The sequence below is a fragment of the Dreissena polymorpha genome, chromosome 14 (genome assembly GCF_020536995.1).
Source record: "Dreissena polymorpha isolate Duluth1 chromosome 14, UMN_Dpol_1.0, whole genome shotgun sequence".
Lineage (NCBI taxonomy): Eukaryota > Metazoa > Mollusca > Bivalvia > Myida > Dreissenidae > Dreissena > Dreissena polymorpha.
In genome coordinates this window covers 10,815,577-10,829,929 of record NC_068368.1, presented here as the reverse complement: position 1 = coordinate 10,829,929, position 14,353 = coordinate 10,815,577, and the positions used below count along the sequence as shown (strand labels likewise).

The window sequence follows — 14,353 nt, the reverse complement described above, 5'->3', positions numbered from 1 at the left end:
GCGGAAGCCTGATTTCGACCCAAGATTCAAGAATCCCTGTTGGTTCGAACCTCTGACTTCCTTGAACCCGTACGAGAACAACACTTTCACCACGTTTTCCCCTTCCTCGAGCAGGTAGCGACTGGAATCAGTCAGACATATGGGCCTCGTTCTAGGGAAACGGGGCGTAATGCATGTGCGTAAAGTGTCGTCCCTGATTTGCCTGTGTACTCAGCACAGGCTTATAAAGGACGACACTTAACGTCTAAACTGGATTTTCGTTAATATGTGACTTCCTTTAAACAAACCATACAATATAAGCGGAAAGTTTCGTCCCTGATTAGACTAGGCGGACTGCATTTTACGCACAAACATTAAGCCCAGTTTTCCAGGAGCGCGGCTCATATCTGTCGATGAGAATAAAAAAATGTGATTAATTAAATCATCATGACACATCAGAAATCAGTGTATTAATATTTTCCTTATACCAATAATCAACTGAATCAACATCTTTGTCAAGTTATTAAAGCGGGTATATACGATCTTGTCAAATATTTATTTATTAATATAAAATGTGTAAAAACTTATTATACATATATTTCAATATTAACTAAAATAAAAGTTAAAAAGAACATGTGTCGAAAAATGCTAAATAAACCAGATATTTAATTCTGAAATCGAAAAAGGCTGTACAGCCGAATTCGCCAGCATGTATATCATGCATGTACGATGTGAATCTAAATTTAGTTTAACGGTTCATTTGAAATTCCTGCAGCGATATCGATTCATACGACACACGAACACTTACTAAAAAGACGAATGCATCGGTTATTGTAGGAAAATAATTACGAATTATCTTCGTCACAATCGGCTCGGGGCGCTAATTTGTATTTGCTGTATTTTATGAAATTCGTCTTAAATGTATCATTTTTCTTGCATATTGTGTGTTATTATAACATATTTGTATCAATATTTTACAATTCAGCACATATAAAAATCGTATATACCCGCTTTAAAGCGGGTATATACGATCTTGTCAAATATTTATTTATTAATATAAAATGTGTAAAAACTTATTATACATATATTTCAATATTAACTAAAATAAAAGTTAAAAAGAACATGTGTCGAAAAATGCTAAATAAGCCAGATATTTAATTCTGAAATCGAAAAAGGCTGTACAGCCGAATTCGCCAGCATGTATATCATGCATGTACGATGTGAATCTAAATTTAGTTTAACGGTTCATTTGAAATTCCTGCAGCGATATCGATTCATACGACACACGAACACTTACTAAAAAGACGAATGCATCGGTTATTGTAGGAAAATAATTACGAATTATCTTCGTCACAATCGGCTCGGGGCGCTAATTTGTATTTGCTGTATTTTATGAAATTCGTCTTAAATGTATCATTTTTCTTGCATATTGTGTGTTATTATAACATATTTGTATCAATATTTTACAATTCAGCACATATAAAAATCGTATATACCCGCTTTAAAGACCGATCCTTAAACGACTGTCGCATATTTTCGTATTGTTTAAAGCAAATACTTAAAGTTGAGGAATACTTTGACAACTTTCGTGTAATAACTGATGTATACTTATATGTTTTATTTAAAAAAATACTATGTTTATCTTAAGTATGTATGGAAGTACTTATTATTATATTAAGCATACGTGTATGTACAACATGTTTAATATTATCGTCAGCAACTCACCAATTATTTGCAGATTAAGTACAATAAGATGTCTTGAATACTTTAGATTTAACATGTTAGCCCATATCCATATTTAATAGCATGGATATGTTTATTCATCTTTCTGAGATAGTATCTAAATGGACAAGCACGTACTTACATATCATTTATTATAACCCCACTCTTTATGAGTATTAAAATATGTACACTTAATGTAAAAGGGCTAAACAACAAAGAAAAACGTTATAAAAATGTTCAAATGGTTAGAAGAAAAGAAATATAATATTTGCCTACTACAAGAAAGTCATTTGACGGACACTGTTATTGAAGCATTAAAGCACGAATGGGATTGTGATATTTATCTGAGTGGACATCACACAAACAAACAAGGAATCACATTTCTAATAAAAAATAACTCAAATATAAAAGTCAGCAACTTCAAAGCTATAATACCTGGAAGACTAGCGAGCCTTGACATTACAATACACGAAACACAAATAACATTAATTAATGTTTACGGTCCTAACTTAGATGAAAGTAACCTTTACAAAACACTGCATACCTTTATTAATGACAATTAAGATAAAAATATAATGATTGGCGGAGACTTTAATACCGACTAAATATGTAGCTTTTTTGCCAAAGTCGAGATACATAGTACAGTTTGACAAAAAATATGTTGTTTTTCTGCATGAAACTTGTAGGTGATTGGAATACACGATTCTGCGACATAATCTTATACCACGTTCTGATATACATAATGAGAAAATATGCAATCAAACTAAACAAGTAGTTCAACAACCAGTTAGCTGAGTATCTGCATAGTATGCTAGTATGTATTAAAGTATTTTTTGTTCAACCATAAATGTTCGTCACTGTGAAATAATATGTTTTTTTATGCTCCTTTTGGGGGGAGCATATAGTCGCTGCTTCGTCTGTCCGTCCGTCCGTCCGTGCACAATTTTTGTCCGGGCTATTTCTCAGCAACTAATGACCGGAATTCAATGAAACTTTATGGGAAGCTTCACTACCAAGAGGAAATGTGCATATTATCAGCGGGTTCTGGTCGGATGATTTTTCACAGAGTTATGGCCCTTTGAAATTTTCCATTAACTGTACATATAGTGCAATTCTTGTCCGGGCTATTTCTCAGAAACAAATGACCGGAATTCAATGAAACTTTATGGGAAGCTTCACTACCAAGAGGAGATGTGCATATTATCAGCGGGTTCTGGTCGGATGATTTTTCACAGAGTTATGGCCCTTTGAAATTTTCCATTAACTGTACATATAGTGCAATTCTTGTCCGGGCTATTTCTCAGAAACAAATGACCGGAATTCAATGAAACTTTATGGAAAGCTTCACTACCACGAGGAGATGTGCATATTATCAGCGGGTTCTGGTCGGATGATTTTTCACATCTGTCCGGGCTATTTCTCAGAAACAAATGACCGGAATTCAAAGAAACTTTATGGGAAGCTTCACTACCAAGAGGAGATGAGCATATTATCATCGGGTTCTGGTCGGATGATTTTTCACAGAGTTATGGCCCTTTGAAATTTTCCATTAACTGTACATATAGTGCAATTCTTGTCCGGGCTATTTCTCAGCAGCTAATGACCGGAATTCAATGAAACTTTATGGGAAGCTTCAATCACAGGTGGTTAGCGTGTGGCTATGCTATTAATTAGTGAAAACATCATTTTGAATGATAAATAATCATATTATAACGAAAAATCAACTTGTCTGAAAAAAAATATTTCACTATCAAATATATATATAACAAGGTATGCAACTCAAAATCAGCCCAAAACGGGGTGCATCGCTTTGAACAGCCATATCTTCTCAATTTTGCAGCGATTTTCACGATTTCGGTCTTATTCAACGCAGAAATGAATTTCCTTTCTGGAAATGTATATGTCTTGCAATATTTTTACAAATGCTGGGTCAACTTTTAAGAAATAACACGATACACAACACGCATGACCCAGTTGACAGTGATCATGTATTCTTTATGAATGAAATCTCCAGTTGTAAAGACACACCTCCGCATTGGACCAATGAAATCACTCGTATGTTTAAAATGTCAGTTAGTTGAAATGTATGTAAACAAAGGTTTCAAACGGCGCTGGACAGTTAGTCTTGATGCAGAATGTAACGACAAGAACGGTAATAATGTTTTTTCATACGTTTTATTGAATTATGGTATCGAACTACACGAACTTTATAGGGAAGTTGCCCTTTACTCCGTGAAGATTTCAGTCTTAAAGACAGCATGATCACTGTCAACTGGGTCATGCGTGTTGTGTATCGTGTTATTTCTTAAAAGTTGACCCAGCATTTGTAAAAATATTGCAAGACATATACATTTCCAGAAAGGAAATTCATTTCTGCGTTGAATAAGACCGAAATCGTGAAAATCGCTGCAAAATTGATGAAGATATGGCTGTTCAAAGCGATGCACCCCGTTTTGGGCTGATTTTGAGTTGCATACCTTGTTATATATATATTTGATAGTGAAATATTTTTTTTCAGAAAAGTTAATTTTTCGTTATAATATGATTATTTATCATTCAAAATGATGTTTTCACTAATTAATATCATAGCCACACGCTAACCACCTGTGGCTTCAATACCAAGAGATGTGCATATTATCAGCGGGTACTGGTCGGATGATTTTTCACAGAGTAATGGCCCTTTGAAATTTTCCATTAAATGTACATATAGTGCAATTTTTGTCCGGGCTATTTCTCAGCAACTAATGACCGGAATTCAATGAAACTTTATGGAATGCTTTACTACCAAGAGAAGATGTACATATTATCAGCGGGTTCTGGTCGGATGATTTTTCACAGAGTTATGGCCCTTTGAAATTTTCCATTAACTGTACATATAGTGCAATTCTTGTCCGGGCTATTTCTTAGCAACTAATGACCGGAATTCAATGAAACTTTAAGGGAAGCTTTACTACCAAGAGGAGATGTGCATATTATCAGCGGGTTCTGGTCGGATGATTTTTCACAGAGTTTTGGCCCTTTGAAATGTTCTATAAAAAAATTATTGTCCCCCCCCCAACTACTGTGCCCTCGAGACGTTTCCTTTTATCTGAATATATAGTGCAATATTGTGACAAAAAAACCTTTGGGGAGCATCACCCGTCTCCGACGGTTTCTTGTCATATAAAGTGATAAGATAGTGGGCGTATGAATCCTATGATTTCCCATTTTCGTTAAAAGTTAAGATGTACGTTTGACATGTACAGTTTTCGGCGGTCAGTTTTTCCCACCAGTGCCTCGATTTAATGATTTATTGAATCTTTTGCATTGTGTCATGATTATTGTACTTAGAAACGCTTCTAAGAGGACCCTGGATCATCACCGTCATTTAAATTTTTCGCTCGTACATTGCATTATGAGTATTTCACCCTGTATCATTACTAAAGGGCCCTAGAGACGCTGGCTAACCACTGGCGTGTCAATGCCGACACTTACGGCTATGCACCCACTACTGCCACAACGCGCCTCCGCTGCCTCCCGTACTTTCTGATCATCGGTCAACCAAAATGCGGCAGTACGGACCTGTTTTGGAAGATTGCAAAGCATCCGGACATCGTCACGCCGCCTATAAAGGAGCTCCACTGGTGGTCCCGGAACCGCCAAGGTGACTGCATAGTGAAAACTCTGAAGCTCCTTTTTATAGAGAATTAGCCTTCTTTAGCCTCGCTCTGGGAAAACCGGGTTTAATGCATATGAGCAAAGTGTCGTCCGAGATTAGCTTGTGCACGTGCGTAAAGTGTCGTCTCATTAAGCCCTGTTATTCCACATTGATGCTATTATTTATGTAACAGTTTCTATGTTTATTCCAAGATTTTTTTCACATACCGTGACAGTTTCGATCCACTATTGGTGAATCTTCATCAGACTGTGACTTTGCGGAAAATGCAGGTCACAGGGCGGGTTTACTGCCGGAATGGTTAAATGATTAAATAAATAAATAATTTCCAAAAACATTCCTGATGAATTTCTTTCGAGAAATTCGACACATTGATGCCCTTTTTAAGCTCGCCTACACCCATAGCTTTTGTTTTATATGCACATTTCAGGGGTTTCGCTGTCGATCGCCACTTTCGCAAGTGACGCTATTTTTTTTATCCCCGAAAAAAAAATCGGAGGGGATATAGAAATTGGTCCTGTCCGTCCGTCCGTCCGTCCGTCCGTCCGGCTGAAACTTTGTCCGGAGCATAACTCTAAGTCTAATCAATGGATTTACTTTAAACTTAGAATATAAACAGATGGCAACTAGGAGAAGTGCAGCGACCAAAAACAATAACTCTATGTACCTTAGTTTTTGAATTATCTCTCCTTTTATATAACTTTAAAGTAAATTTTTGTCCGGAGCATAACTCTAAATATACTGAAGGGATTTACTTGAAACTTGAAATATAAACAAGATGGCAACTAGGAGAAGTGCAGTGACAAAGAACCACAACTCTATCTACCTTAGTTTTTGAATTATCTCCCCTTTTATATAATTTTAAAGTAAATTTTTGTCTGGAGCATAACTCTAAATCTACTCAAATGATTTACTTGAAGCTTGAAATATAAACAGATGGCCAGTAGGAAAAGTGCAGTGATTAAGAAACATAACTCTATCTACCTTAGTTTTTTAATTATCTCCCCTTTTATATAACTTTAAAGTGAATTTTTGTCCGGAGCATAACTCTAAATCTACTCAAGGGATTTACTTGAAACTTGAAATATAAACAGATGGCAAGTAGGAGAAGTGCAGTGACTAAGAACCATAACTCTATCTACCTTAGTTTTTGAATTATCTCCCCTTTTATAAAATTTTAAAGTAATTTTTTGTCCGGAGCATGACTCTAAATCTACTCAAGGGATTTTCTTGAAACTTGAAATATAAACAGATGGCAAGTAGGAGAAGTGCAGTGACTAAGAACCATAACTCTATCTACCTTAGTGTTTGAATTATCTCCCTTTATTTAATTTCAAAGTAAATTTTTGTTCGGAGCATAATGAATTATCTCTCTTTATTTGTTTTTACAAATATTATTCTACTCTCTAAAACAAATGTTGTCATACAAGCAAACACATTTCGGCGGGGATTTGGCACTACTGTGACAAGCTCTTGTTAAAGTGGCGCTAAAAAATTTAAAGTGGCGATTTTAAAAAATCAGAAAAATCCTATACGAAAATGTACTGAGAATCAAAAGTCCCTTTCCTAACAAACACTCAGTACTCGGTTTGTCGGCCGGTCGGTTTGTAAGTCGGTCGGTCGGATGATCAGTCAAAATACTTCTGCGTTTCCGTATGATATCTTAAAATAAGTTTCATTTTCCATGATCAGATTCGGTACGCTGAATACTTTGGATGAAAGAAAGACGCCAATTAATTTATGTCAATGACAAATGTCAATGCCACAGACGTTTGTAATATGAAAATGAAAAGGTACAAACTCTATTTTTAGGGTAATGCGGCAAACGTGTTTTTTTCAACATCTTGTTTAATTTCAGGTCGGCGTTTCAACTACATGAAACTCATTCCATTCAGCGACTACATTGACATGTTTGACAACGCCGGTGTGCGCATCTACGAAAAGTTGCTGGACTATATCGATGACGTAGACGATGACCAAATAATTACAGGTGAGTCATGAGTGAAAAAGTTACAACAACAAAGACGTTGATTCGTTTAATTTACATGCAGACCTAAAATAAAGAATACCGTAATGATAATTTCGAGTTCTGGCATTTTACGTCGGATATTGCAGCACAGTATTGAACTATGATACATTCAGCTATAAAACCGACCCTGAATGTGAAATATGCATGTCTTTGATCTCTTTTTTAAACCAAGCGCGAATTTTATTTACATTCGTGTTATTTCCCCAATGCGCTGATTTGGTTGATTTCCCTTTCTTTGTTAAGGCACGTACTGCCTTTAGATCAAACGCAAGGTACTTTTGCACATTGTTTCAAAGAATTATTACATGCAAGTCATCCCCTGTATTGTGTTGTTAAGTAAATGCTTCAATCTGTGCTGTAATTGTGAGGACCTCCGTAAATTTTTATTTTAAGTGGAGTAATTTAATACTATGTATTAAGGCGACTTACTTTAATAATACGTTTGTTCTAATTCAGGGGAGGCTATAATTTCGTTCGAAAAGGGAATAACTCTTATAATATGTCTCAACGGGTAGTAACTCATATAATGTTTTTCTAATTCAGGGGAGGCCAGTGTGTCACTGTTTTGGGACAACGGTGAGTGGGACCGATTCCCGGAAAACATGGACCAAACACAGCCGAGATTTATCGTCCCTGACTATATTCAGCATTTCATTCCAGATGTCAAACTTATCCTTATTCTTAGAAATCCTGTTGAAAGGTATGTTATATTGATAAACTTTGTATGTACTGCATGCATGTGTTTGACTATATAGACTGCATGGACTCCATTAACTTTGTAGGCCTGTTTAAAATACGTATATTCTGCGTAAACGTCATATGGATAACAACTAAACAACATAAACAACACATCAACAGATCATAAGCTGTGATGGACAGCTTATTTACTTTGTAGTTAGAGCAGCCAAATGCTTTTCTGAAAGTCAATACACAGTAAGTAAGAGATGGAAACATGCCACGAATTTTCTAAGCCTATTTCAAAATAAATAAATACAATACGCGCATTTAAATAAATTTACCAGAATAAAATAACATTAAAAACAACAGCCTGTGAATAGTCAGATCTCTTAAAATATGTGAATAGGGTTTACAAACAAAACTTCACTGATAAGAATAGTATTACAGGAAATACATGTTCTTGCATTGAATTTAGTAATTTGATATACAATTAAGGTCGTCCAAAATTCAATAAAGCTTGTCATCCGTAATTAGCCTGATCAGAATGCACAGTCTTATCTGTAACGACACTTAACGAATGTGCTTTAATCCCCGATTTATCTAGAGCGCGAATCATTTAACTTGTTCGTCTAGGTCCAGCACTGCTCGCTAAATTTCTTTAATACTTGATACAGTTTTTGCTCATGACAATACCCAAGGTGCAGCGGTTTCAGGGGTTACACATGGGCTGAAAAGAATGTAAACACACCGTTAAGAACTTTATTTTTAGTGCATAAAAGACCGTTTTTCATGCAGTGTGTGCCGATATTTTAAGATTTAAGAATTAATCTTTGAATAAGTTTAAAATCGGTGCCAAAATTTTACGTCGCGTGTTGCGTAACTGTGTAAATGAATAATGAATACACCATTTGTTTTGTCCAAAAACACAGGCTTATTTAATAAAGTAAATCTGATGTATTTCATTGCCATAAGAAGCACGAAACACTGTATTTCTATGCACTTCTTACACAATCTTAAGAACAATATTTAAAAAGTTATTTGATGTACAGCTGCACTAACCGGTGTGTTAACACCCATTAAAGTTTAATGGTGAAGTCACGTGATCATTCACCCTGATACCCTGTTCACTGTAACAACCCAACCTATGCTTTGACATTGTCATATAAAGGCAGTGAAAACATTAATACATTTATTTGTATGATCATACTTAACATATCTGTGCAGAATAGGATCCAATATTGTCACATTCAATTTTTATTTCTTGAATGATGCGATTGATGTAAAACGAGGATTCAGAAAATGAGACGCGTAAAGCAGTGTTTTTTCACCATTATTGAAATGGGGTCGAGTCCCCTTGGATCGGGAAAATTTGCAGCGTTTTGACTAAAATTGCAAAATTAGTGTTGTTGTTGTTTTGCTCAAACAAATGCTTCAAAATTAAGAATACAAGTGTTATCAGTATTATATTTACTAAGGTTGAACTTAAATGGATGGGAGATGAACAAAATATTGAGATCTAAAAGAAATCTTTTTTTTGGGGAGGGGGGGGGTGGGTAACCATCCTTTGGGAATTTTTAGCTACAATTTTGGAAAAATAAGTTCTTTTTCCATTGGGAATGGGGCCGATTACCGGAACCGATTTTGAATGATATAAAACACATACTGAGAGAGCCTGTCCGGATCCAACCTGTGGAATGAGTGTTGTTTGTCAAACACATATTCTTATATTTACATTTCGTTCCAGGATGTATTCCGATTATCTCTACTTCCATTCCACAAACAAGTCCGTGGATGATTTTCACGAGGCGGTGAAAGATGCCGTGGATTTGTACAGCAGCTGTGTTCAAACGAACTCTCCGAGACAGTGCGTGTATGACCCAGCCTTGGGCAATAAAGCCAGGGTAAGCTTACTCTGTGAAAAGGGGGTTTACTGCATGTGCGTAAAATGCCCCCCAACCTCCCCCCCCCAATTTTTTTTAAGCATCATCTAATAAATTACCACACCCCACATTATACCCCCTCTCACCCCCCTACTCCCCCCACCTCCCCCCCATTTTTTTTTGTTTTTTAACATCATCTAATAAATTACCACACCCCACATTATACCCCCCTCTCACCCCCCCCCCCCCCCCTAATCCCCCCCCCCAATTTTTTTTTATTTTTTTTCCTTTTTCATTTTTGAAAGCTCGTCTAATAAATTATTGAATATGAACAATTTTCCCATGATGGCTTACGTTATACTGTCAAGCACTCGAATAGTCGAGCGCGCTGTCCTCTGACAGCTCTTGTTTATTATCTTCCTGTTTTATTCATTTTATACACTCGGATTTCTTCGCCAAAAAGATTTGGCGTCGTGTCAGAGTTAGCTTTTGTTCAATTCTTATTGCATATGCGTTAAATGTCGTCCCAGATTAGCCTGTACAATCCGCACAGGCTAATCAGGGACGACACTATCCGCTTCAATGGTATTTGCCTTTGTTGAAAGGAAGTCTATTTTTTAGCGGAAATCTAGTTAAGGCGGAAAGTTAGTACCTGAGTAGCCTTTGCGGACTGCACAGGCTAATATGTGCTAATATGTGATATACGTAAGCATGTTATGTTATTTCAGGTGCGTTTACGGGTCGGCATGTACTCAGTGTTTCTGCGAGACTGGTTACGGCTATTTCCACTTAGTCAGTTCCACATTTTACGCCTTGAAGACTATTCAAGAGAACCAGTCAACTACGTAAAAGAAGTTTACCGCTTTCTTGGCTTGAGTGTGTATTTTTCTTATTATTAAGAGTATGAACACCGATTTATTAATATGTTTTAAATAGCTGGCAAATTATAAAGCGTTTATAACGATGATATGTAGTTGTGTCTTACATTTACCGACAGCACAGTTTCGTTAAAGTTTTCATCATATAATTGACGACAGCAAACACGCACAGTATAATGACGTCATTTTGTTAATTCGCATGCTCTTCAATTGAATTTTCTTTTAATCGCCTCATTAAACTTCCCTTATATGATCTTTTTGCTTTGCTGCCATTTTGGAACTCTCAAAAGACGCCGAAAACACTTTTGATCTCGAAAAGATAATCTACAAGTTGCGCACGAACATGCGCGCATTTTTATGTCGAGTGAGCATCATTATACGGAAACATGAAAATCGTTTTCAGGAGAAATTCCGTCGGCAAGGGAGAAGCTGATGGTGACGTCATCGACGTCGAATGTCAGGAAGCAGTCGGACCGGGCTCTCGGAGATATGTTATCGGAGACTCGGGCGCTCTTACTGCAATTTTACAGACCTTACAACGAGGAGCTGGCTGCCATGTTGTCTAGCAAGCGATACTTGTGGGCAGACAGCTGAGAGCAGTAGAGCGAGTCGGAATCTATAAAGAGATTTAAGTAGTCGGAAATCGCTATTGACGGCAATAGAGCCTGTTGAATCTAAAAATGGAGCGCAAGATACTTTATTATGCGCCGGGATCTAAAACTGGAATTTGCGGTCGGAATCTAAAAATGTCTTTTAATTAAGATATTGATACATGTCAGCATTCATTAACGAGGTTTAACGTTGGAATAAGAGTAGACATTTTAGCATTGAAATCTAATATAAAGAATTTTTAGGGTCGGAATCTAAAACAAATTTTAGGCTCCAGACTTTGACAATATATTGCAAGGGTCGTGTTTCTAAGAAGATTTTTCTATCGATTATATCTCTGTTATCGTACCTTCACGGAATCTAAAGCAGAGGCTTATCAGTGCCAACACTTTACGCTTTTATATTATTTTTGGTTAAAGGTTGTCTCTTCTTAGCCAAAATCCATTCTAGGCGGAAAGTGTCGTCTTTGATATACCTGTGCGCACTGCATTGGCTGATATAGAGGACGCCACTTAACGCTCATGCAATAAATCCTGTTTTCTCTGACCAAGACTCATGTGTTTGCCATAAAGGGTCTGAGTTGAGGCAAAGTTTTGGACACTGTTTTGAAATTCATAAAAAATGCAAAATAGTGACTTCATTCATTACCACCTAACACTTTATACATCGAATACTTGTATCTTGCATATAAGTTTGCTAATCATTTATCTCCTGAAGAATTCAACATTTTGACATGTGTTCACAGAAAAGGTAATGATATGGTGTTGATCATTGCTATATTCCTATGTGTTGATTTAATGTTACTGTGATCGAAATCGCATTTTTGGGTTGAAGCAACCATGACATGTGCAAATGCCCAAAGTATTCATAAAGTGACCATCTTACTCCATGTCGACAGTACGCAATTGTTGAACTAAATAGGTTTTAAAATGGTAAATAAAATATGTTCACGTTTCCGTTTTATTTTGATTTATTTTTCATATATAGTTATATGTTATATTAAGCACCGCAGTTTTCATATGATTCGAAGTTCAACTGAAAGATAAGTAGAAGGTATTCCGATAATTATTTTGAACAATTGGCTGTGCTATTTTGTAGAAACACCATATTTATTTCGTTAAAAGAGATATTAAAATTACGATCTTAGAAACTCAGTATTTTGAGCATGCTGCAAAATAAGCCGTTTTATCTGTTTGTGTTATGTTAATTTTGTTAGCTTTCACCATCATTGTCATTTTCACGTTTGTTAAGTAATAATAAAAAATATTTAAAAAAATATAAATATAATAATACAATTATGGAGAGAGCGTTCTTTGTTGTATTTTTACCACTGTGTAAATTTATTTTACCTTTATTATTTTATTTTATTTATAATTGTCTCAATTTTAGGTATATACACTATTATGAAAACATTATTTTTTGTATTCTGATATCCTTTGTTTTTTTAAAGGTCATTTCAGTGATGTACACTTTATCATATTTATGTTTCAAACAGTGAAGATTTATATGTTTTCTGGTTCCAAAACTAATATTTAAATAAAGCAGATCGTCAAAGTTTCCGACTCAATTTGTGAAATGGCGCCATTATTTTGACGCCTTTAATGTATTAATTGTGATCATTTCAAGTTTAACCTTTTCATAATGCAAACAAAGACATAGCTATGACACAGACATGTCTTGGTTCGAGAAGATTATCATTTTACTTCAGCAATTGATTTTGCTTTGCGATTTGGTAAACATCGATATTATAATAAATATAAATACATTAATTTAATATTAAGTAAAATTTTCAACAACTGCTTGTTAAGCATTAAAAGGATTCACATGTTTTTGTTTTGGCAGCTTTAAACTTGTGCATGTCGTATATTATGTTTTATATCAATAACTGTGTGTCTATTTCAAAAGGTCAAGGTCACGCTTTGATAGAGGTCAATGTTGCAATAAGGTCAGAATGAAGTTGCCCGACTGTTCATCACTGGGTATAGTTTTATATTGTTGCAAGATTAACTAACGATGTGTCTTGCAATTCATTTGATAAACTTTTGAACGAACTAGTATATAATTAATACGTTTAGATGTTACATGACAAAAAGGGTAATAAATATTTAGTATTATTTATGTATAATAAAACGTAATTAAAATATATATTAACACTGTTTTGTTAAGTACATATTTCATTAATTTGTATTATCCAAAGTACGAACACCATTCAAATTATAATATTGCTTTATTCCACTGATATTATCTGTTGTGTATATACATATTTTATTTTTGCACAAGATCTCAGTTACTATTTTTATTTATCTTGAAATGAGTAACAACATATATGTTATTTTATCTGTGTATACACAAACCAACGTTTGTGATGGTTGTATATATATGTAATTAATATTATATAAAATCCATGACATGTTTTTTTGCTTAACGTTTTCTACGTGAAATATAGTTTACAAACGTATCCAGTTTTTTTAATCTCTTGCATTAAATCAATTCTTGAAATCAAAAACCGGTATTTTTTCTATTTACGCATTTATTTAAAAAAGTGTTTCAATATGAACTAGAGTGCCATTTATACGGTTTAAAAAAGTTAAAAATAATTATAATATTGCTTGTTTTATGAAGGTTGAACATACAAGTATGTAACACTTAGAAAATAGCGAATATTTATAAATATGTTATGCTTATGAAAGAAATAAGAACATTTTAACTGTTCGCATGTCAGCTTGTATTCAGTGAGTAAATATCGTGTCAAAACACACATAATATGAACATATTGACTCATATTTACTTATTGAAGAGAAATGTTTGACAGTCTAAACAAAGCAGGGACCCGTCTTCATGAACAACAAGGTCACGGGTAGAAGATATAGATATACATGTAATTTTGCGCTTACATTAGAATTATCGAAAACGCGGATCAGAG

General features: G+C 35.1%; 2 protein-coding genes across 4 annotated transcripts in view; both read left to right on the top strand.

Moving 5' to 3' along the window:
* Window positions 1-14,353, top strand: part of LOC127857711 (carbohydrate sulfotransferase 15-like) — a 99,318-nt gene that overhangs the window by 22,782 nt on the left and 62,183 nt on the right. The window contains exons 3-9 of one of the 2 annotated variants that reach the window (XR_008038570.1): window positions 2-114; window positions 5,127-5,344; window positions 7,215-7,346; window positions 7,929-8,085; window positions 9,808-9,964; window positions 10,672-10,819; window positions 11,225-12,880. Coding sequence is in view for 1 of the 2 variants with exons in the window: in XM_052394350.1 (XP_052250310.1) it covers window positions 2-114; window positions 5,127-5,344; window positions 7,215-7,346; window positions 7,929-8,085; window positions 9,808-9,964; window positions 10,672-10,819; window positions 11,225-11,415 (1,116 nt within the window). In the remaining variant the exon portion in view is untranslated. Of the gene's footprint in view, window position 1; window positions 115-5,126; window positions 5,345-7,214; window positions 7,347-7,928; window positions 8,086-9,807; window positions 9,965-10,671; window positions 10,820-11,224; window positions 13,889-14,353 lie in introns of those variants that run through there. The other variant, XM_052394350.1, reaches the window with a different exon arrangement.
* LOC127857710 (carbohydrate sulfotransferase 15-like) overlaps window positions 1-14,353 on the top strand; it is an 86,958-nt gene that overhangs the window by 11,643 nt on the left and 60,962 nt on the right. The window lies entirely within an intron of this gene.